This window comes from Terrapene carolina, unplaced genomic scaffold (genome assembly GCF_002925995.2).
Source record: "Terrapene carolina triunguis isolate 2854851 unplaced genomic scaffold, T_m_triunguis-2.0 Scaffold96, whole genome shotgun sequence".
Classification (NCBI taxonomy): domain Eukaryota; kingdom Metazoa; phylum Chordata; order Testudines; family Emydidae; genus Terrapene; species Terrapene triunguis.
The window spans coordinates 74778418-74799365 of record NW_020664447.1 but is presented as its reverse complement, the minus strand read 5'-3'; the positions used below and the strand labels follow the sequence as shown (position 1 = coordinate 74799365).

Genomic DNA, 20948 nt, shown 5'->3' with positions numbered 1-20948 from the left:
CCACTGCTGCCCAGGAGCCATTTCCCTAGACCTCCCACTCCTGAATATTGGGCCAAATTTTGCTGTCATCTATGCTGGTGTAACCCCATTGATTTCAAAAATATATTCTACTCCAGATTTAGAGCAGTCTAACTGACACCATAACCAGGCTCTGTATATTTAAAAACAACACATTAGTAGCATGTGCAATGGATTTCATTAAAAAAAAAAATTAAACAGAAATTGCCTTGTTACACTGTCTCCCGTGTTACTCTCTTCCAGTGGCTATATGCACAGAGTAGTAGGCATGAGATGAGACAAATTAATATGGAGTTATGTGGCCTCCTATTAAGTGGTGGAACACAGAGGATTACCCCATAGTGTTAAAGAGCTCTTGACAATCCATGTGTATACAAGAAGAGTGAGATAATAGAAGCCTGTACAGCAGGTTTCTTAAAACAAATACCGTTTTTAAACAGTAAATTCAGTGCCCTAATTCTTCTGTGTTTAATGTACGTTATGCAGACCACAGAATGTGACTAGATTAAGAAAGAGAAAGGCCAAATCATGCAGTCCTTAGTCCTTATTAAGGCAAAATCCTATTTCTTTAGTGCGATTTGTTGCCCATGAGTATTTTGCCTCAGTAAGGACTGCTGGATCTGCAGACCATCTCCTCCACTTCCATGAATGGAGAGATCTGGGCTGTGGGAGAAAACACTGCTTCTACAGTATACTCCTTTGTCACTGACCCCATGGCAGCTCCTCGGTGGCCTCTCTGCAGGGTTAAGCTTTGCGGATACAGAGAGGGCTGACTGGGGGGAGATGACCCATCTTTGTGAAGTCATCCCCTCCAGCTTTGCAATAAATACACAAGTAAGCCCATCCTGGCTGACAATTCAGTCACAAAGCCAGTCAACACCCAGAGGCAGACTGAAAACACCTCTCTTCCCATGTTGCTCCACCCATTGATAGCACTAAATTCTACATATGCTGCTGTCATCACAGTCTACACTCACCCTGTTGCTAAGGGCCCTTCTATGTCATAGTCTGTAACCCACTTACAGATTCTAAAGGCAGAACAGAGTGGGTAGAGCTTTCCTAAGGCACAATCAGCCTTTTAACTGAGTGCCAATTTGACAGTCAAATCTATGTTGATTGTTTCCATAAGAGCGTAGGCGGCTAAAACCTTACAACTGAATGTCATCTGTACAGGGATGGGTTGACAAAGGTAAGCAGCAGTGATAGACAACAGCTGATATTGGAAGCAGTCCAACAGTAACCTCCAGCTGAGCGCTCCCACCTTAGACAAACTGGCATTTTAAAAAATGCAATAGGCTAAAAAATTGTCCCATGCCATCTATTTTGAAAGAAAATTTGAATCTTGAAGTATGACAGCTAGAGAAGTCCTCTTACTGGGATAGCAAACTATTCTGTAAAACACAGGTTACAATGCTATTTTAATCTTATTTCAGTTTAAACCAAACTGGGAGTGAAGGGTGGTGATGAAAATGTTGGCAAAATGCCTTGGCTATATGGAGCTAGAAGTTTATTTATTAAACCACAAATGGGGTGGAACCTGTCACAGTCTGCAGTTCTATAGGGTAGTGGGATAAAGTGATTCACATGAATGACATTTCTGAGTGATAAATACAGACTATATACTGGGCTTTAACTCAATTGGAAGGTCATTTGCAATATTGACAACTTCCTTGCTTCCTGCTCTGCTACTTTGCCAACAACAAGGCAGCGTTGTCTAAATGAATAATATTGTGGTGTTGTTATGTGAAAGAAACCACAATGTGGGAACTTTGGGATCTGCTAGGATTAGGCAAACCCAGCAATTATTCTAATTGATCTTGTCAGAGATCAGCGATAAACTCTTTAAGAAGCCATAAGGTAAAGTGTGGGGAAGGGAGATGCATGTTAAAAAGAAAAGTGAAGTCTTGGGAAGCTTTATTTTCCTTTGCACAGAAAGTGATTTCAGATCACATTACCCTTCCCTTGAGTTTATACTGTATTTAATCCAAACTGTCTGAATTTTGAAGTGGTCTCATTCCTCACTATAAGTATAGAAAGTGTAATGAGGTCTGCAGACCCTTTGAGGCTTACAAGTGGAATCCTTCTGAGCCAGAACAAGCCTGTTCCAAGTTTGTATTGAAGAAATACCAGTATGAGAGGGAAGGAGATGCTGACACTGATGGGGAGGAAGTATCGTCTCAGGGAAGTGGTACTGGGTTTACACTTGCTCTGCTGACCTTGGCTATAGGGACTGAGGCTGGAAATGAGCAGTGTGGGCTAGGACTTACCCATCTCCTTCATGGTGAGAGACAAGGTTGACTCTTGGTAGTTCCAAGCTCTCATCTCTCTCTGAGATCCATGAAAACAGGGTAGGGCTGGGACTTGTAGTCCCTCCGAGCAGCCATATGTATAACCCTAATTCCTGGTAAAGCTTGCTGGGAAATAGGGAGTGTATAAAAACAGCATCTTCCCTGCAGATGAGAGAAATCTGGTAGCCCAAGTGGTCTTTAAAGAAAAGAGTAGGCCAGTAAATATATATTCCTTCTGATGTCTAACTTTTGCAGTCATTTTCCTTGTAATGACTTTAGGATAGACAGCTCTGAAGAGTGTCCAGAACAGCTCTGGAGACTGTGTGCAGTTTCTGATGCCTTTATGGACTGGTTTTTAAAAAAAAAAAAAAAAAAGTTACCTAGTCAAGGACAATTTTTTGTTAGCTCATTCCAAGAACTGACTCTTTCGTGGGTTGTAGAAGGGTTCTGTGACTGTCCTATGTCTGGGTTTGAGCTGATGCATTTTCTACATTTAAACTGTGTTTCTTATGTAATCCGTATATACAGATCCCCTTAAGCTTATAACCTACTTTTCTATAGGTAAAACTGGTTAGCATTGATGCAGCAGAAATAGTGGATGGAAACTCTTCTCTGGTACTTGGACTAATATGGAATATAATCCTGTTTTTTCAGGTAAAACCATTTATATGCTGTAATCACAAGAGAACTATGTCTATAAAATCATTCAGTTCCAGCAGAATACAGGTCTGTCTCATCTTACGCGGGGGTTCCGTTCCGCGGTAAGCGCGTAAAGCGAAAACCGCGTATAGCCAAAACCCCACTGAGTTCAATGGCGTGCGAAATCGCCCGCACTACAGGTATAGTATTAAAACTGTTGTTTTTCTCTTTTTGTTTTTTGTTTTTGCCGACCGCGTAAAGTTGAAATCGCGCATGTTAAATGCGCGTAAGATGCGACAGACCTGTACTGACCCCTATCCATAAAGACGGAAATAAAGCACAGAGGGATTGATCGTCCTCTAACTTACATCAGTTTTATACCTAGTATCTCAACCCTGATCTAGAGGTATCACTTGTAGTAGTGATCTACAAGTCTAGGAGCCTGACTTCATCTTCCAAGATGCACCATGGTCTCTCCCCTGTGGCTGAGCATTGTGGGATGCATTGCAGCAGCTAAGCTACAGAGGGGAACTGGTGCATCACAGAAGATGTAGCCTAACCAGGGGGCCCAGAGAGGAGAATGGGGGTTGAGGGACCTAGAACTACAAGTACAGTGAAGCAACACAGTTGCTAAGGACTTGTCTACACTATTGGGGGCTACAATGGCATACCTCGTCACTGTAGGAACTGCACCTCTCTGAGTGACAGTAACTAGGTCAACGTCAACATTCTTCCATTGACCTAGCTGTGTCTATACCAGGGGTTAGATCAACACAGCTGCAGTACTTAGCATTGTGATTCACACCCGAGTGACGTAGCTTTGTTGATCTAAATTTTTAGTGTAGACCAGGCCTAAGGCAGATGGTAAAGTTAATGTTGACCCGAAATGAAACACTTTGTTCTGCTTGAGTGATTTTTCTGTGTAGTGCATTTCAGGTTGTGCATGTGCTCCAAGCACCCAGAACTGGACATATTCATCTGGTCTACACATGCACCCCCACTCTCCTCCTGCTCTACAATGTAGGGACAAAGGGGGCTGCTGGAGTACTGCCATCTTAGTTCCTTCTCACCTCTTGTGATCTGAGATGGAGTTTGTGTCCATGCTGACTTCTTCAGGTTCTCTCTGTAAATAGTTTCTTCAAAAAAAGTCTGTTTAGTTTGCTCTTTAATATAGTTACTTAGGATAGTTTTAGGGGCGTTGGTTCCCTAGTTTGGAACCCCCCAGCCAGGATGTATCTCTCCCCCACACCCCCAATCCAAAGAGAACCAGATTGCAGGGCAGTATGCCAAAGATCCCTGGCTTTAAAACTACGATATGTGCCACAAGCCCTTCCAAGTCACAAACCATCACAACACCTGTCTCTACTGCCTGGAGGAAGCGCATATCCCATCCAGGTACAGTACCTCCAGGTTGTTCCCAAGTAGGACTAAACTCTAAAGATTCCTCCTGGAGGTGAGAACAGCCTCTGACCGTACAGATTGCCTGTATATTGACCTGAAGAAGGTAGGAGAGGCCCCACTTCTTCAGTCCTGGGTGGTTCCAAGACTTCCACCCCTCTTTTGGCTCAGACAGACTCTGGAGAGCAGAGCCAGGACAGACAAATGGGAGGGAAAAACATAGGGGCTTCCCCAACAGCAAGAGGGAAGGATCCCCTTCCAAGCCCTCTGAGAAGAGGCAGAACTCCACATTCCAAACCAAGTAATTGGAGCTTCATGCTCCAGAGCGGGACGGTCTGGTACTGGGAAGGACCGTACTGGGATTTCTTTGAAGGGAAGACTTCAGCTCCTTCCAGTACCAGCGTTGGAACTTGGGCACCAAAATCTACAAAATCAGCGCTGCTGGTGCCATCTGCCTCAGTGACTTGGGTTACAGAAATGACTTCATCGACTTTGGCTTGTTTCTTGGCTCCAGATGATCTCTTGGTATTCCTGGAACCAGAATCCCCTCAGCTTTCCAGAGCCCAGCACCAAGTACTGGGACTTCAGCTGGTACTGAGCTCCCTATGGTATCTCTCTTCACCCCCGACCTTGAGTAGCAGTTGAGCCAGACTTGCACTGCTACCATCAACTAGCTGAGGCAGGTTGTGGCCGCCTCCTTCGGTACCCAGAGCTCCACTGGATCTGCAGTCCAAATCCTCGAGTTGGAAAGGACTATGACTGATGCCCATCTCCACAATATCCCCTGAAGGGTTCCTAGAGATCGTCAGACAATATGTCAGGAATCTTCAGCATATTTCACCTTTTAACTGAGAATTAGGGAAGGATTTACCGCATCAACCCAGTCATGCTTCATCTGAGGGCATGGTGTTTGGATGGAAGTTGGAGTTAGAAAAGCCTATTTGGCTGATGTCCGGGCAATCCTGAGCAGTAGTAGGAAGGACTCTACCAGAAATGTAATGAAGCAAAGTGGAAAATATTTGTGTTTTGGTATGACCAATGAGGAGTTTCCCCTTATAGGCTAAGAGTCTGAATTTATTGGATTACCTGCTGTCCTTAAAATCCATGGTGCTGTCTATTAGTTCCCCCAGAATACACCTGCCAGCCATCAGCACCTTTCATCCACCGGTAGTTACCTATTCTGTTTTTTCTCACCCCGTCATTTTCCACTTCTTGAAGAGTATGATTTAGGCCTTCCCTCTAGTGGCTAAACCTGTGCCAGCCTGGAACTTTAACTTTGTTTTATCATCCCTGACTAAATTGCCATTCAAGCCTCTAGATTCATGTCTGCTACATCTCTCTATGAAGATAGCATTTTCAGTTGCTATTACATTGGCCAGAAGAGCTACGGAATATGGGGCGCTCCTGGCAGACCCCCCCTCCCAATACAGTTTTTCTCAAGGATGAGGTATCCATGAGACTGCATCCAGGGCCGGCTCCAGGCACCAGCCCACCAAGCTGGTGCTTGGGGCGGCACCTGGAGGGGGGCGGCGCGGCGCTCCGGCCCGAGAGCGGGGCCCCGGCCGGGCTCGCCGCCCTCCCCCCGGCGCAGCCTCTGGCCGCCGGGGAGAGCGGAGCCCCGGCTGGGCTCTCCGCCCTCCCACCGGCGCAGCCTCTGGCCCCCGGGGAGAGCGGAGCCCCGGTGGGGCTCGCCGCCCTCCCCCCGGCGCTCTGGCCGCCGGGGCTCCGCTCTCCCCGGTGGGGCTCGCCGCCCTCCCCTGGGGGGGGGGCGCGGCGGGAGGCTTTTTTGCCTGGGGCAGCAAAAAAGCCAGAGCCGGCCCTGACTGCATCCAAAGTTCTTTCTGAAGGCGGTGGTGGTGGACTTTCATCTTAACCAAAGTATCCACCTACTGGTGTTTTACCCTAAACCTCACTTTATCAGGGAAGAAGTGGTGTGGCTCTCAACGGACATGCCTAGAACTCTTGCCTTTTACCTCCAAAGGACAAAATCATTTCAAAAGTCTCCTAGGCTCTCTGTATCATTGGTGGAACAAATGAAAAGAGGCCATTTTCTCCCTGAGGCTGTCATAGTGGATCTCAGGATGCATCCTACTCTGCTATGAGATGAACAATATCCCCCCTCAAAAGCAATGTGAGAGCACATTCGACAAGAGCTCAGGCAGCATGGGTAGTTTACCTTAGAGATGTCCCTACTACTGACATCTACACAGCAGCAGCTTGGAGTTCTGGTCACACCTTTGCTAGACAATATGCACTGGTGGAAGCAGCAGTTTCTGATACTACTTTGGGCAGGGCAGTTGAGTCTGCAATCTGTTGTGTCATAAGATTTCAGGCACCCACCTCCTTGAAAGAGAGACTCTTTGTGCACTGCACATAGGAACAATCACTTGAAGGTTACTCACCTTGCAGCAGCTTGAGTTCTTTGACATTTGCAGTGCACTACCCACCCTCTTTCTCCACTGCCTGGTCAACCTCTACCTGGAACTGGTGGTAGAGAGGGAACTAAGATGGCAGCGGTCTGTCAGCCCCCTTTATCTCCTTGGTGTGGAGTGTGGGGAGACCATGCGTGGCCCAGATGAACACTGCTAGAGGAAAAATTTCTGGCTCTGGATACATGGAGCACATGCACAACCTGAAGTGCACTATTATGCATATGGACAGCACATCTCGAAAAACTCGTTATTAAAAGGCAAAGTAACCCATCCCCTCTGGTTAGCATTTCATTTAGATTTTCTCAACAGGAAATTCTACCAAAATCTATCCTTTGATTTCAGTTAAAACCCATTTCCCCACGGGACAATTTTTTTGTTCTAAAATTTTCAACCAGTGCAAACTAATATCTATATCCTTGCCAGATCTGAGCTTTGTATAATCTTGAAAGCTTGTCTCTCGGGCCAACAGAAGTTGCTCAAATAAAAAATATTACCTCACCCACTTTGTCTCTCTAATACCGACATGGCTATAACAACACTGCATGTATCCTTGCCCATCAGTCTTGACATCTCTGTTGAGACTGCCAACAAGGGTGCTGCTAGTTAGGTCTATTCTGGTTGGTGTAGTTGTTGCTGAATTCTTTAATGCACAGACCTATAATTAGACTGTTAACTGAATTTCAGAGGAAACAAAAGAGTTACTTTTCTTGAAAGCAGGATTTATGGATGATTGAATGTCTGTATCAAATTGAAATACCTTGTGTTTTACCTTTTTCAACACAGATTAAAGAACTGACAGGCAACCTCAATAGGAACTCCTCCTCTTCCAGCCTGTCATCTGGGCCCAGCGGGGCTGACTCGGACACATCTCATCCGAGCACTCCTAATATAGAGAGAAGCATGTCTCTTTCAGTGAAGGATCAGCGAAAAGCAATCAGAGCCCTTTTAACCTGGGTTCAAAGGAAAACCAGAAAGTAAGCCAACCTCCTTTTGGTAGCTTAGAAGAGTCTCCATTTTACCAGCTGCGAATGGGTTTGTTTCTGAGGTTGAAACTAATTTCCCTCTGTAGTCCATGGGAGGAATCTATGACAATAACACATGCTGTAGGATCTTCCTTGTTTTAGTGTGTTCAAGTTTAGAGTGAGCAATTTATATTTTTGCATATTTTGGGTGAGATCCTCAGGTGGTTTAAATTGACTGACTTAAACTGGCAGAAAATCAGGTCCTGTATCTTCCTTATTTCACTCAGGGGCGGATTAGGATGTTATGGGGCCCTGAGCCAGAGCAAGTGGGGGTCCCTCCCCACCCCTTCTATCTGCAGTCCCCCTGCATCTCCCCCATGCTCCAGCCAGGAAGCAGGGTTGGGGTGCGGGGACTTGCCCCGCTCTGCCTGCCCAACGCTCCTGCTGCTCCCTGGCAGGAGCACCAGGTGAGCGGAGCAGGGCAAGCCCTGCGTCCTGACTCCGCATCCCCTCAGGAGCACCGGGCGGGGGGATGGAGCGGGGCAAGTCCCCGTGTCCTGACCCCAGTCCCTGGCTGGAGCGGCGGGGAGGGGCGGAGCGGGGCAAGCCCCCAAGTCCTAACCCTGCTCCCCAGCTGGAGCGCTGAAGGGAACAGAGTGCAAGAGCGCCCATTTTTGAGGGGGCCCTGAATTGGCCGGGGCCCCTGTTGGCCCAGTGGCTAATCCACCACTGATTTCACAATATTGTGCATTATATGTTAACTGCAATCAGTATGCTTGGCAGTATGCAAGACACAGATGCAGACTCATCCCCTGTCCTGAGGTATTTGCAATCTATTGAGTGTTTTGTGTAAATCAAAAGATTAGATATAAATTAAGGATTTGAATCTGCTAATAATTAACATCAAAATATTTTGATTGCATTTAAGATAATTGTTGTTGTTGTTTTCCTCTTTGGGATTGCTCTGTTCATTCTAAAGAATCAGACCTGTCCTTGCACAAGAACTGCTATTTCATGTGTTACGCAACAAGAGGTGGGCTCCAATGGGAACACTGGATTAAAAACTCCCTTAAACTTTGGTGAAACTTGCATCTTAATCTGACCTTTGCATCTCAAGATACTTTGTAATAAAACCAGGTTATGATTTTAAATGAAACATTACTGACAGGGACACTGTCAAGTAGTTTAGGCCAAAAATATTAGTTACTGTAAAATTGTTGTAGTGCAGAGGTCTCTTCTGGATTTTTCATATAGTCCCATTGAATCATAAAGAAATGGTAAAGAAAAAGCCAGAGTTTATATGAGGCATATGGGTCAAAATTCACTTACCCAAATTAATGTATTAGGGATTGACATGTACAAATCTTTGCTGTTCACAAGAGAACACTTGGGCCCACATTGCAAATGCAAAATTAAAAGGTCATTTCTAAAAATCTTCTCCATTGGACCACATCCATCCCTGGTGAAACTCCAGTGGAATTGAAAAACCAGGGATGAATTTGGCCTGTTGTTTCGTGATCAGCTGCTGCCAATCCAGACAGCAAAGAAAGAACAAGTTAATGAATAAATCCTATTTCTAGAACTATGACGCTGACCAGTACGATTGATAACTGTTGAATACCAATAAGGAAACAATAAACAAGGCCATCGTGTTTTCAGTGCCACTCAGAAATACTGTTTGGAAGGAAATCAATGGTTGGGAAATGAATCATTTTATAGCTTCCATAGAAAGAAAAAACAAAGTACCAGGATAGTGAAAACTTGGTTGTAGCGTTTTAAACAATGAAACTTTCAAAACTCTGTCTTTCATTTTCGTTCTTGTAAAAATGCAAAAGTTGTCAAATGTGGATTTTTTTGTATCCTGCATGGCATAAATTTCTATATTTAATGCCAAGTGTACACAAAATGTGACTCATTTATGATAGGTTTTAACATGCTTATGTGTTGGCCCCTTTCCCATACTATGGCATGAAAACGCTATAGCAAAGTAAAATCAGTAATTACTCAGACGTTTGGTTTTGTAAATGTTAAATACAGTTGCTAAGTACTTGTGGGTTTTGTTTTTGTTAACTACTTCCTATAAGCAGGTTGATCTCAGTTGGTAGCCAAACTGTTGGCTCAACTTACAGTGAATCTTTATATTGTATAAAAGCGTTTCCTACTGTCCTAGAGCCAAGAAACTCTCTCCTGTAATGACTATAGCCAGACAACTTTACTTATAGTTCAGGAGTTTTAGATGGTGGCACTGCTTTTGTTGTGGGATGGTGGTTGTTATTTTTAATATATATTTCTACAGTATATATTTGTTGTTGGTGGTTTTTTAATTTAGATATGGTGTTGCAGTTCAAGATTTTGCCAGCAGTTGGCGGAGTGGCCTTGCTTTCTTAGCTATAATAAAAGCAATAGATTCCAACTTGGTAGACATGAAGCAAGCTTTGGAGAAATCCGCTCGGGAAAACTTAGAGGATGCTTTCAGCATAGCACAAGATAATCTTGGTGTTCCTAGACTTCTGGAGCCAGAAGGTAACACATTCACAGCAGCCTTCCTTGGTGCATCTGTCAAATAATTAAAAATTTATGACTCTTTATTTTTATTGCAATAGTTCCCATTAGCTTCAGTCAGTATCGGGTCCCCATTGTGCTGGGTACTGTACAAAAGCAGTCTTTGTCCCAAAGTACTTACAATCTAAAAAGACAAAATGAGCAAAGGGTGGGATAAAGGGATCCAGTACATGAGCAAAATGATCAGGTGGATGGTAGGCATATGTCTTGCTAGCTCCAGTTATTTTCTCTCTGTTCCTTTTTTAAAATCGTCCTTGCTTATTCTAAAATTCCTTTTTTTCCTTTTTGCCAATTTTGAATTGTTTTAAATTTAGTTTTAAATTTTCCTTGCCTCACATTTTTTTTCTACTTGAGTAAATGAAACTTCTTCTGTAATACCTGTCCCTACTCTGTCTGATTTAAGCCTAAATTGAAGTTGGGCCTCGATCCTGCAATTGATGGCAAGTGGGCAGATGGCGGCATGCAAGTGGTACCCATTTAGAGCCATAGGATATCCCTGGCTTTCCCACTGGAAACAAATCACTGCCTGTCACACAACGAAACCACTAACTGGTGAAAGAGCAGCACTGTCCGGCTATGATGGAATATCCTAAGGAGGGGACCCTGACCTAGGACTTGTTTGAGTTTGGGGAGTGGGGGAATGGTATTAAGGTGGAGGAGACTGAGGGATCCTCTGGGTTCCATCAGTGATTAAGAGGATTCTGCCTTCTCTCCTCAAAAATAAAATAAAATAAGAAGTCTGGGTTTTCATAAGAATGTTTCTACCTTGAATCATAAAAGTAGGATATGCTTCTGAAGGCCCATTTCTGTGCAAGTCCTCTTTCAGTATTTAAGGGCCAAGTGCTTTGTGTTTTTTCTCCATAGATATAATGGTTGAGTCACCTGATGAACAATCAATTATGACGTATGTGGCACAATTTCTGGAGCATTTCCAAGAGATAGAAGGGGTACGCTTTTCTTTCATAAAGTAGTATTTTCATAATTTGTCATGGCATCCTTGAGGAAGTCAGATATGTGTTCTCATTTTTACCTTCATAATTATTACAAACAATTTATTCCAAGTGGTTTAAAAGCCACATCATATTTTAGTGATTCCTGTTGTGTTTGTCTGATCCAATACCTTAGGTTTTAAGTTGGGGCCATTAAACTGCTTTGGAGAAAATAAGACTCAATCCAAACATTAAACCCAAAGCTGTTTTACAAAAGTTAGGATCAATTCAAATAAGTACTACCCCACTCCTCTCTCATCCCTGAATCTTAATAGGCTTTCTCCTTGTGCTAAAATCTACCTCCAGATTTCAGACAATTTGGCAGACTTTGTTGGACTGGTTTCTGTCTTCAAATCTCATGAGATTTGAGCTCAGATTGGTGGTGTTGTTCAAAAGACATAGTACCAGATTCAAGACCGCAGAGGTGAAATCATGGTCTCACTGAAGTCAGTGGAAAAAACTTCAATTGACTTAAATGGGGCCAGGATTTCACTACAGTCCTTACCTTTGATAAGGGGCCAGTTTGGGATTTATGGGAAAGAGCTCGTAGATAAGCAAACTTCATGTCGGGGATGAAGAGGGCCTTCTGGGGCTCTGATAGAGGAGTTTGTTGTGGAACAGAGGAAGGGAAATTAAAGGATAGGAGACATTCAAAGAGCTGAAGAGAATGAGAGCGAAGTAGGAACTGGAGAGATCACATTTAAATCTGTATAAGCAGCCAGACATTTCAGGGCTTATCTGAACCTCAGACCTCTTGAGGTTGGTCATCACTAATTTAAATTACACCTTTTTGGTATGAAAAGGCGATTCCAAGGATGTTTGTTCCCCAGGAGAAGCAGGATGATAGTTTTCTTGTTCTTCCTCAAGTAGCAGATTAAAAACACAGCTCTTACACATTCAAGTTACTTTGCTACTAGTTTTCTTCAGATTTATGTTTAATAAAGCCTCCAGTTGCATTATTCAAGCTACTTGTGTTTTACAGCATCAATTTTTACGGTTCGTTAATTGTATTTTATGAGTGAGAAAAAATCTCAAATTTCTTCCTACTTTTCAGATAAGCTGCTGAGCTCAGATTGTAAATAAAAAAATCAGACTAGCAGATCAATATGATCTACAGTAGAGTTAGTGGACTCTTGGGTTTATTTTACTCCAGTTTCTGTATTTAATAAAGCAGGTATCCCCAAAAAGGCCGTATGGAGAGGTGAATTGAATTAATGATTGAGAACTGGGATTAGGGTGACCAGACAGCAAATGTGAAAAATCGGGACGGGGGTGGGGGGTAATAGGAGTCTATATAAGATAAAGACCCAAAAATCGGGACTGTCCCTTTAAAATCGGAACATCTGGTCACCGTAACTGGAATCTTCTAATTCTAATCTGGCTGTGTCAGGGACTTGCAGTGTGGCCTTGTACAGTTTAACCTCGTTAATTCAGTTTCCTGACTTACAAAATGGGACAATCATTACTTGACTAGTTCAAAGGATGATGTAAGGGTTGATTAATGACTCTATAGCAATTTGAAAATGTAAAGTGATATGTAAATTACTGTTTAATGCTATATCATCCTTTACAGGAAGATTTTTCAGATCCTGATAAGAAAATCCCAATTGAAGCCACATATGTCCAAATCAAAGATGCATCTTCAGAACAAGAGGGCAAGATCTTGATATTGAATGAAAATGGAGAACGTATGTACACTGTTAACCATGAAAGGAGCCACTCTCCTCCTACAAAGGTTTGTGTCCGTGATTTGCCCGAGGAACTCCAGTCAGAAATTGCAGATGAAGAACTTAATGACAGATTGAATCAACCACTATCAGATAATTCACAGAGAGTCTCAGAAGAGTCATTGGTTTTGTTGTCTGCAGAAGAACCTCAGAGGCCTACCTCTTTGCAGATTACAGGATCTGTCAGTTTTGAATCCAGTTCCTCTTGGGAAGTTCTTAGTGATAAACTGATTCAGAATGAGAGGAGCATATCTGATGATCAACTAAAACAGAATGATGATCTTTCAGCAACTATTTTGCCTGATCAGAAAAATGCTGTTGACACAGTTGATTCAGAATCATCTTCTAAAGAAGAATTTACTATAAAGATGTCTCCCGAATGCAACAATGAAATTAAGGACTCACTAGTCAATAAAACAGGGGATAGTTGTTCTTTGAGCCCATTATCTCAAACTTCAGATGCACATACAAATGAACCAACAAATCTAGTAGAAAACACTGAACCCATAACTTCAACTTTTCTACAGGAAAATGCTTCCAAAGAAGAGGATATACGTAAATATGTTTTGTGTTTACTAGATGAAGAAATATCTAAAAAACTTCCAGACGGGTATGAACATCCAAAACAATCACCTGTTTTTCAGACAGTACAAGATACCAATTGTTCATCCAAGGATTCTGGTCTCAAAGGTCAAATGGAAATATCTTTGTTTTGCAAATCTGAAAATTCAACCCCACCAGTTACAAAAATTCCTGAGAATCTCGATAGTCATAGTGAAGATGGATCTTCAGCTAAAATGTCACCAAATTCTTTGAAAGTTTCTGTAATTCCCCATGATCTTTTCTACTACCCACATTACAACGTTCCCATATCAGCAGTTTTGGAAGCTTTTGCTAAGCCTAGTCCTGCCTCTTATGTTTCAGAAAACAGCAAAATCTGTGGTGAGCTATCAATGAATTATTTGCATGAAGGGGAGCCATTGGTACTAAACAATGAAGGAGGCATTCTGGACCCAGGTCTGCAAACCAACCTGAGTGTCTCTCCAGCAGAAATGGTTGTGGAGGACATGGAAGAGGAGAAAGTGGATCCTGGCAGTCCCACTAAGTCTTCCTCTGAAAAAGTACAGGCTGCCCAAATAGGAAAGAATATGGAACTCAAGGAAGACAGCAGCATATCCACAAACTCTCAAGATTCTACAAATCCAGAAAATCCTGAGGTACTCATCTTGATTTTTAAATTTCAGCCATCTACTTGCTTGTATAAGTTGTCCCCAACACCTTAATTTTTCGCTACAAGATTTTTGAATAATTGTATTAAATATGCTATGTCTATTCTCCCAAAACATTGTTTACCACTGCCCTCTGCTGGATGGAATGTCAGAATTGGCTCATGTGTGATAATGTTGTTCTCATAACAGCTGCAGGCAATATAATATGAGCCCTAATACTACTACCCAAATGAGACTTTTTCATGGGATACCACTAGCATTTAAAATAACTGTCTAATGTGTCTGTGTAGCTGACATTGTGATCATATTGGCTTATAAACCTTCTGTCATGGGGATGGCTCCTAGGTATTACAGCTGTTGCTGTTAAGGGCCAACGGCATGCTTGCTATACAAAACATACAAGTGAAGACAATTCCTGCCCTAAAGAGTATAAATCTAAGGGCCTGCACCTGCAAACACTCACACACTTGAGTAACTTTCCTCACACAAGTAGTCATATTAACTTGAATGGGACTAATCACACAAGTAAAGTTAAGGTTTGTACCAGCTATACTGTTATAATTACACTGGTATAGTTAAAGTGATATACCAGTCTAATTCACTATGTGGACACACTTATTCCAGAATAAGAGTGTGTCTTTTTTCAGTTTAGCTTAAACCCCTTCCAAAATGACATAAGATAAACTGGAAAGGGGCATTTTTATTCTGTAATGAGAGTGTTCACCTGGGGAGTTACACTGGTATAACTACAGCAATTTAAATTCACACTTTACCATATTCTGCTAGAACTTTCATGTGTAGACAGACTCTTATATAGATTATCTGAACTAAAACTACTACAGAGTACAGGCTGTTTGCTTTTATCAGAGATGTGTTAGAAAAATCTGAAGTGATCCTTTCCAGGGGCCATGTTGTGCCATTATTTCTTATACAAAATTCCACTTTGAAAGAAACGAGGAGTTTTATTTAAGAACTGGTGGCATGATGTAGCCCTATGTGCCGAATTCAACCTTTAAGCAACAACTTGCTTACTAAGAAGCACTATTATTTTGTATCCTGTTCAGTGAGATCTTTATGCATTAAATGCAATTCACTGCTATGGAGCGCAGACTAGACATTAGACATCTGAAAGCTGGGTCATGGCAAAGCTGTATTATTTTTGTCATTGTCTAATGGAAAATCTCTTTTTAAAACAGGTCATGGTAGACCAGCTGGAGGATATATCGTCAGCAATGTTGAGATCAGAAATAAGCAGTAAAAGGAAGGAAAAAAGGAAAAATGTGATCCAAGCAGAAAACTTTCAGACTTCAGAAACTGGGACTACACAGTTACCTGATAAACAAAAAGAAGAAATCATTGATTATCAGGAGTTTTCCAGGTAATTTAACTTTTATGGAGTCTTCAATATGCCTTGATGTGAAACTGTTTTTCAGTAGTATGTTTCTGAACAAATCTCATTTAGCTAGTACATGTTATTCCCACTGGGCTTCTCTATGTTACAGTCACAAACATATTGGGGGAACCAATAACAATGTGACGTTGTCATAACACAACTGGATTTGTCTATATGTGCAAAGCCAAACAAATTCCTAAACATGTTTAACACACAACTGTGTTGTACTTATAGTGGAGAGATAACCACTGACACTGTGTCCGCTGTACTACTTTAATGGTTGATGTCCCATATTATTTCTATACATATATGATTGAAACATTCATTTAACTCTCACTCCTGTTTCTTTTGAATATTAGTTTAGTTGCAAGGGAATATATTTGAACAAAAATGGATTTCTGCCATTTTGGTGAAGAGTTTAATCAGAGCTGCAACAAACTCAATAGAAATTCACTTCCTGAATCCCATGAACTCAGTTTCTCCAAGCTTCCTATACATTAACCACCATTCTAATACCTTTCATGATAAAATAAGTTCAAAAAAGAAAACAGAGCACAAATGGTAACAGTTTGGGGATATAGTCTCACTTCAATCTAATGGGGTTTGTGCACCTTCAACACCTATCAAGATATTGCTTTTCAGAAATTATTCAAAGTGGGATGTTGCTAGTTTTTCATATCATGGCCAGATTTTCCAAAGCAGCTTCTGAAACTGCACCTGAACATTTTGTATGCATCAAAACATGAATTTGAATGTGTATTTGACGTTTTGCATATCTTGAAGATGATGTACATAAAATTGCAGGGGCATTTGTTGAGGTCAAAGCCCCTATGAAAATTTGGCACTGTGAACTTAAAGTTTATTTTTATTTACTTTTCAGGGTTAGCTACAGCGACTCCAGTGTTTACCTCCGAAAAAGGATTCCTAATCCCAGTGAAAAGGTTAGTATGTGGAAAAATTTAGTATTTCCCATTGATTACCTTTAATTATCTCCTAAAATCACAGGCCTCATAAGTGGTAGACTACTAATTATAAAAATTAATTATATGTGATTGCTAAAACACAACCCAATATAAACCTGTTGATTAAATGAAAGTCACAGAATTTCTGGTTTAAGCACTAAGATATTAGGAATAAAGAAAAGCTTTAAAGGAAAATACAAACAATTTTTAATCAAACCTCGGGTCATTAAGTATATCCACAAAGGAATGTCTAATCATGCAATTATACAAACTATAATTTGGAGACTACATTGTAATTTCAATATTTTTGTAACAGTCAGTGACTTGACATTTCACTGAGGCTGCCATTCTTTGCATAGTGAGTTTTCTTTAATTCTACAGTGACACTTTCTGCTTTCGTAAATAGCAAGGAACATGATGTATGCTCTGTATTTTATGGGCAGTAGCCTCCCAACACCTCATTTATGACCCGTCCTGCAAATTGCTGAGCATTTCACAAGTACCTCACAGGATTGGGTTTATTGCCTCAAACCTGCACTGGTTGTTGCATCATGCCACTTGACTAATGGCTCAGTCCTATGCCACTGAAATTAATAGCACAATAGAACACAGTGGTAGACGTGGTTTGTCTTGTTCTCTCAAGAGGTGTTCATTACCTCACTGGGCCCTAGATTGATGTATGTGGCACAGAGAGGCAATAGGTGATGATGCAGCTGCATTCCACCTCTTTGGGCTGGGACTGTGGCTCTCCCAAACACAAGGTGAAATCCAGACGACCTTGAAGTCAATAGGAATTTTGCATTAATTTCAGTGGAGCCAGGATTTAATGCACACACACTTCATCCATAAAGCTCAGCTACTCAAAGTGTATGCAAGGAACGAGAATGTCACTCACTGTGAATAAAAAATATTGGAAGCAGCAATGTCTGTGGCTGCTTGTGTTTCACTATTGTTGATATCAGACTGAGGTGTTGGATGCAAGGGGAATGTATTAGAAGCCAGATCTTATTTTGTTGGAGTAAAATTTAGAAAGATTTTTGTACATAACTTAAAATCAGCTGCTATCTTTGTCGCTGTCTTTGATGCTTGTTTGAAAGCCATTTGACTCTTTTCATTGTAATTTTGTTTATAAATATGTAATTTTAGGAACGCGTTAGTGAAAATAAACAGAAGAACACAGACATAAATGAAAGCACAAATCTGTTAATTATCAGGTGGGTAGTGTCTTTTTCATGGCATCCGAGACTTCTAGAATCTTGTACAAGTGTTCTAAAGTGAGATTCAGAATTATTCTGCAGTGGTTGAGACTGATGTATACTTTAGAAAATTATAGGCACTGGCATGGAATAGGATTCAGCACAACTCCTCACAGGTCTGAAGTACAAAATTTGGTAGGTATAGATATATAGTGGCAGATTGTCAGCCTTGGCTAGATCTTCTTTGCACATAGCAAGGGAGACTTAGAGCTGTGTTAATTGGGATGCTGAGGATTCCCCCATGAGCCAACGTCATACCACACTTGGTGGAGGGGACATTCCAGGGCAAGGAAAGAATGGGAGAGGGTGGAGTTAAAATGTGATGTGCTCCAATGATCCTGGGCCAGTGGCCCCTAGGAGACTGTTCCAGCCAGTGCATGGCCTTGTCTATCCTGGGACTTTTTTTGCAGGAGTGCAGCTACAGTGTAGATAAGGCCTCTACTTGAGGCCAAAGGGGGTTTTGCATTGACTTGAGTGGAGCCAGAATTTGGCTCTTAATTAGTGGTCACAGGAGTTAATTACGGAAAACATGCAAAAATGCTATTGGAAACAGGAGTGTCCAGTTCTCATTTACATGATTGATAGTGCCAGACTTTCTGAAAACTGTGTAAACAATGTATCACATTATGACTGTTTGCGAAACTCTAGCATGAAACTCACTACCTTTGATATCCAGTCAGATTTTCAGTAAGAAGAATGAAAGCAAATCTGCAGAGTTACTCCGAAACCAAAAGAGAACATAGGAATATATTTCACTGAAAAACTGGCAAATTTATTCAAAGTTAAAATTTAAAAAGAACCACACTGAAGAAGATGCTGTGCTCACATTAGTAAAATGTGGATGGTTTGCTGTCCCGGGTCATTCTTGTCATTTAAAATGTGCTCCTGAGGTCTCTCCTGATTTAATTATGGCACTCTGAAGAAGGAAAGCTCTATATAAGTGCCAAGTGGTGGTGGTGGTTTTGCATTACAGGACCCAATGAAATCTCCCAGTTTGCAAATGTTGGAGTTGCTCTTGTTAGTCCTTAAATTTCATTTCAGACTTTTGAGAACTTTGACCAAATAGCATCAGAGAATCCACCCACCCTCGAGAAAAGATTTCCAATGTATGCTATCGATGTATAATTAAATTGTTCAAAACCCATCTGGGCAAGAACTTTCAAAATAAATGGCTTCATTACTCCAAGTATTTGAAACGCTTTTCAGAGAGCATTTTCAGAAGTGACTAGTGATTTGTGAGTGCCCATCTTGAGAAACCTGAATGGGATCTGATTTTCAAAAAGTGCTGCGGGTCCACCCTGTGAAAATGAAGTCCCTTTAAGATGTCTCAAGTTGGACACCCAATATCACTAACAATTTTTTATAATCTTAGCTTTGTTTCAATTAAAAATCCATATTTGAACACTGTCCAATATTCATAGGTGTTTACAGTTAGGGGTGGAACCTCAACTGATGTAAATTGGCATAACTCCATTGACTTCAGTGGGAGTTGCACTGATTGACGCTACTTGAGAATCAGCCCGAAGTTGTCAGAGGCTTAAAACAGTTGTGTGCATTGGCTCCTAAGGAGTGATACTGCACAACCCCCTTGTGTACCTCACAGTTCTGACTCGCTCTCTAGCTGGCTGGACTGTAAGATTAATTGAACTACTGCCTCATAGTTCTGCCCATCTTTCCATCAACAACTTCAGTCAATCCACTGCACATTTACAGTTGTTTTCCTCCCCCAACCCAACTTCTCTCTCATCCATTTTTGCAGGAAGAAAAAAGACTTAGAGGCTCCGGAGAATGCTATTCCACCTCCTGAACCTCCATATGTAGAGCAACCCGAGTTATTTTACTTCATTGTTTTCCTCTGGGTGCTGGTCTACTGCCTGTTGCTCCTTCCGCATCTTGTTAGCAACAAATTTTGATCTCTGTGAGTGTGGGAATAATAAAAGACAGTGGCTTGATTTTTTTCATGTGTATGCATATAAATCGGTTCCTTCAGGTGAAGCACAGATAAATATAGGGTCTGGTTTTAAAGCTGATACGAAGATTAGTCTTAACTTACTATTGTGCTATTTATAATGTTGTAGCACATTTTATATTGTGACATTGTGTAGATATATATAGATATATATATATATATGAAAATGGGATGATTTAATAATACACAATTTTTGTACATTTGTGCCTTGCTTTATAAAATGCTAAATAAAATTGATAATTATTAGTAGAGACACAGATGATTTAGAGCTCCACTCTTCAAAAATGGTTCTTCAAAAATTGTTCCTCTGGCTACACTTATTTACCTAGGGCCATGTAGCTGTGAAAGAAGGGTAATGTGTGACTTCATGTCAAAGCTTGGTCATCCACATTGGCAGGGCTTGAAATAAGCTCTTTTCTGTATTTCCAGTGGAAATACTTTGGTAGAAGAAGCTTAACCTTCCTCCATCAATTATTCTTCCATCGTGTGTTTTGTTTTCAGTTGAAAGGACTTTTCAAACACATGGGAGCAGATTCTGATCTCAGTTGCACCTATAACTTCATTGACTTCAATGGAATTGCATCAGAATTACACCAGTGTAACTGAGAACAAAATTTGGCCCATATTGTTACTGTGTCTTGGCAGAGGAATTGCAAATATAAATCTTGCTATATTTAATAAAAACCTAAAATGCTACCAAAACAAGATACTCTATTGCACACACTTCTCCTGGGAATAATATGAGAGAACAAATAGTACATGACAGATGTATAGTCATGCATTACTGGAAGGCACTCAGAATCTGTGGTGATGGGCAAGTTTTTCTGTTGTATATAGATTCTTTGCTCAAGTCTGGAGTGAAGGTGAAGGAGAAGCTAATACATTTCCATTAGTGAAATACAAGGAAACATTATTCTGAGCCTCTCATCTTTGTCCTCTCATCTTTGAACATTGTACCCTCTATATTAGCAAATTGGCTGTGAAAAAAGAAAGATCAAGGTAGCTGCTTACCAGAAGAGATTTAAAGGAAGGAAAGGAGAGCCTGGTATAGAGACTTTGATAGAGGATACCTCAGGAAACATTGACATTTCTTCTTTTTATACACCACTGACAAAGAGGCCACC

The 20948-nt window shown here is 41.3% G+C and overlaps 1 protein-coding gene across 1 annotated transcript in view; it reads left to right on the top strand.

Annotated features, from left to right (window-relative positions):
- Positions 1–20318, top strand: part of CLMN (calmin) — a 96542-nt gene extending 76224 nt beyond the window's left edge. The window contains exons 5-13 of the mRNA XM_024219345.2: positions 2868–2960; positions 7559–7749; positions 10067–10260; positions 11164–11246; positions 12862–14232; positions 15441–15622; positions 16518–16578; positions 17746–17813; positions 19615–20318. Of these exons, the coding sequence (XP_024075113.2) occupies positions 2868–2960; positions 7559–7749; positions 10067–10260; positions 11164–11246; positions 12862–14232; positions 15441–15622; positions 16518–16578; positions 17746–17813; positions 19615–19768 (2397 nt within the window). The 3' untranslated portion in view covers positions 19769–20318. The remainder of the gene's footprint in view (positions 1–2867; positions 2961–7558; positions 7750–10066; positions 10261–11163; positions 11247–12861; positions 14233–15440; positions 15623–16517; positions 16579–17745; positions 17814–19614) is intronic.
- The last annotated feature ends 630 nt before the right edge of the window (positions 20319–20948 follow it).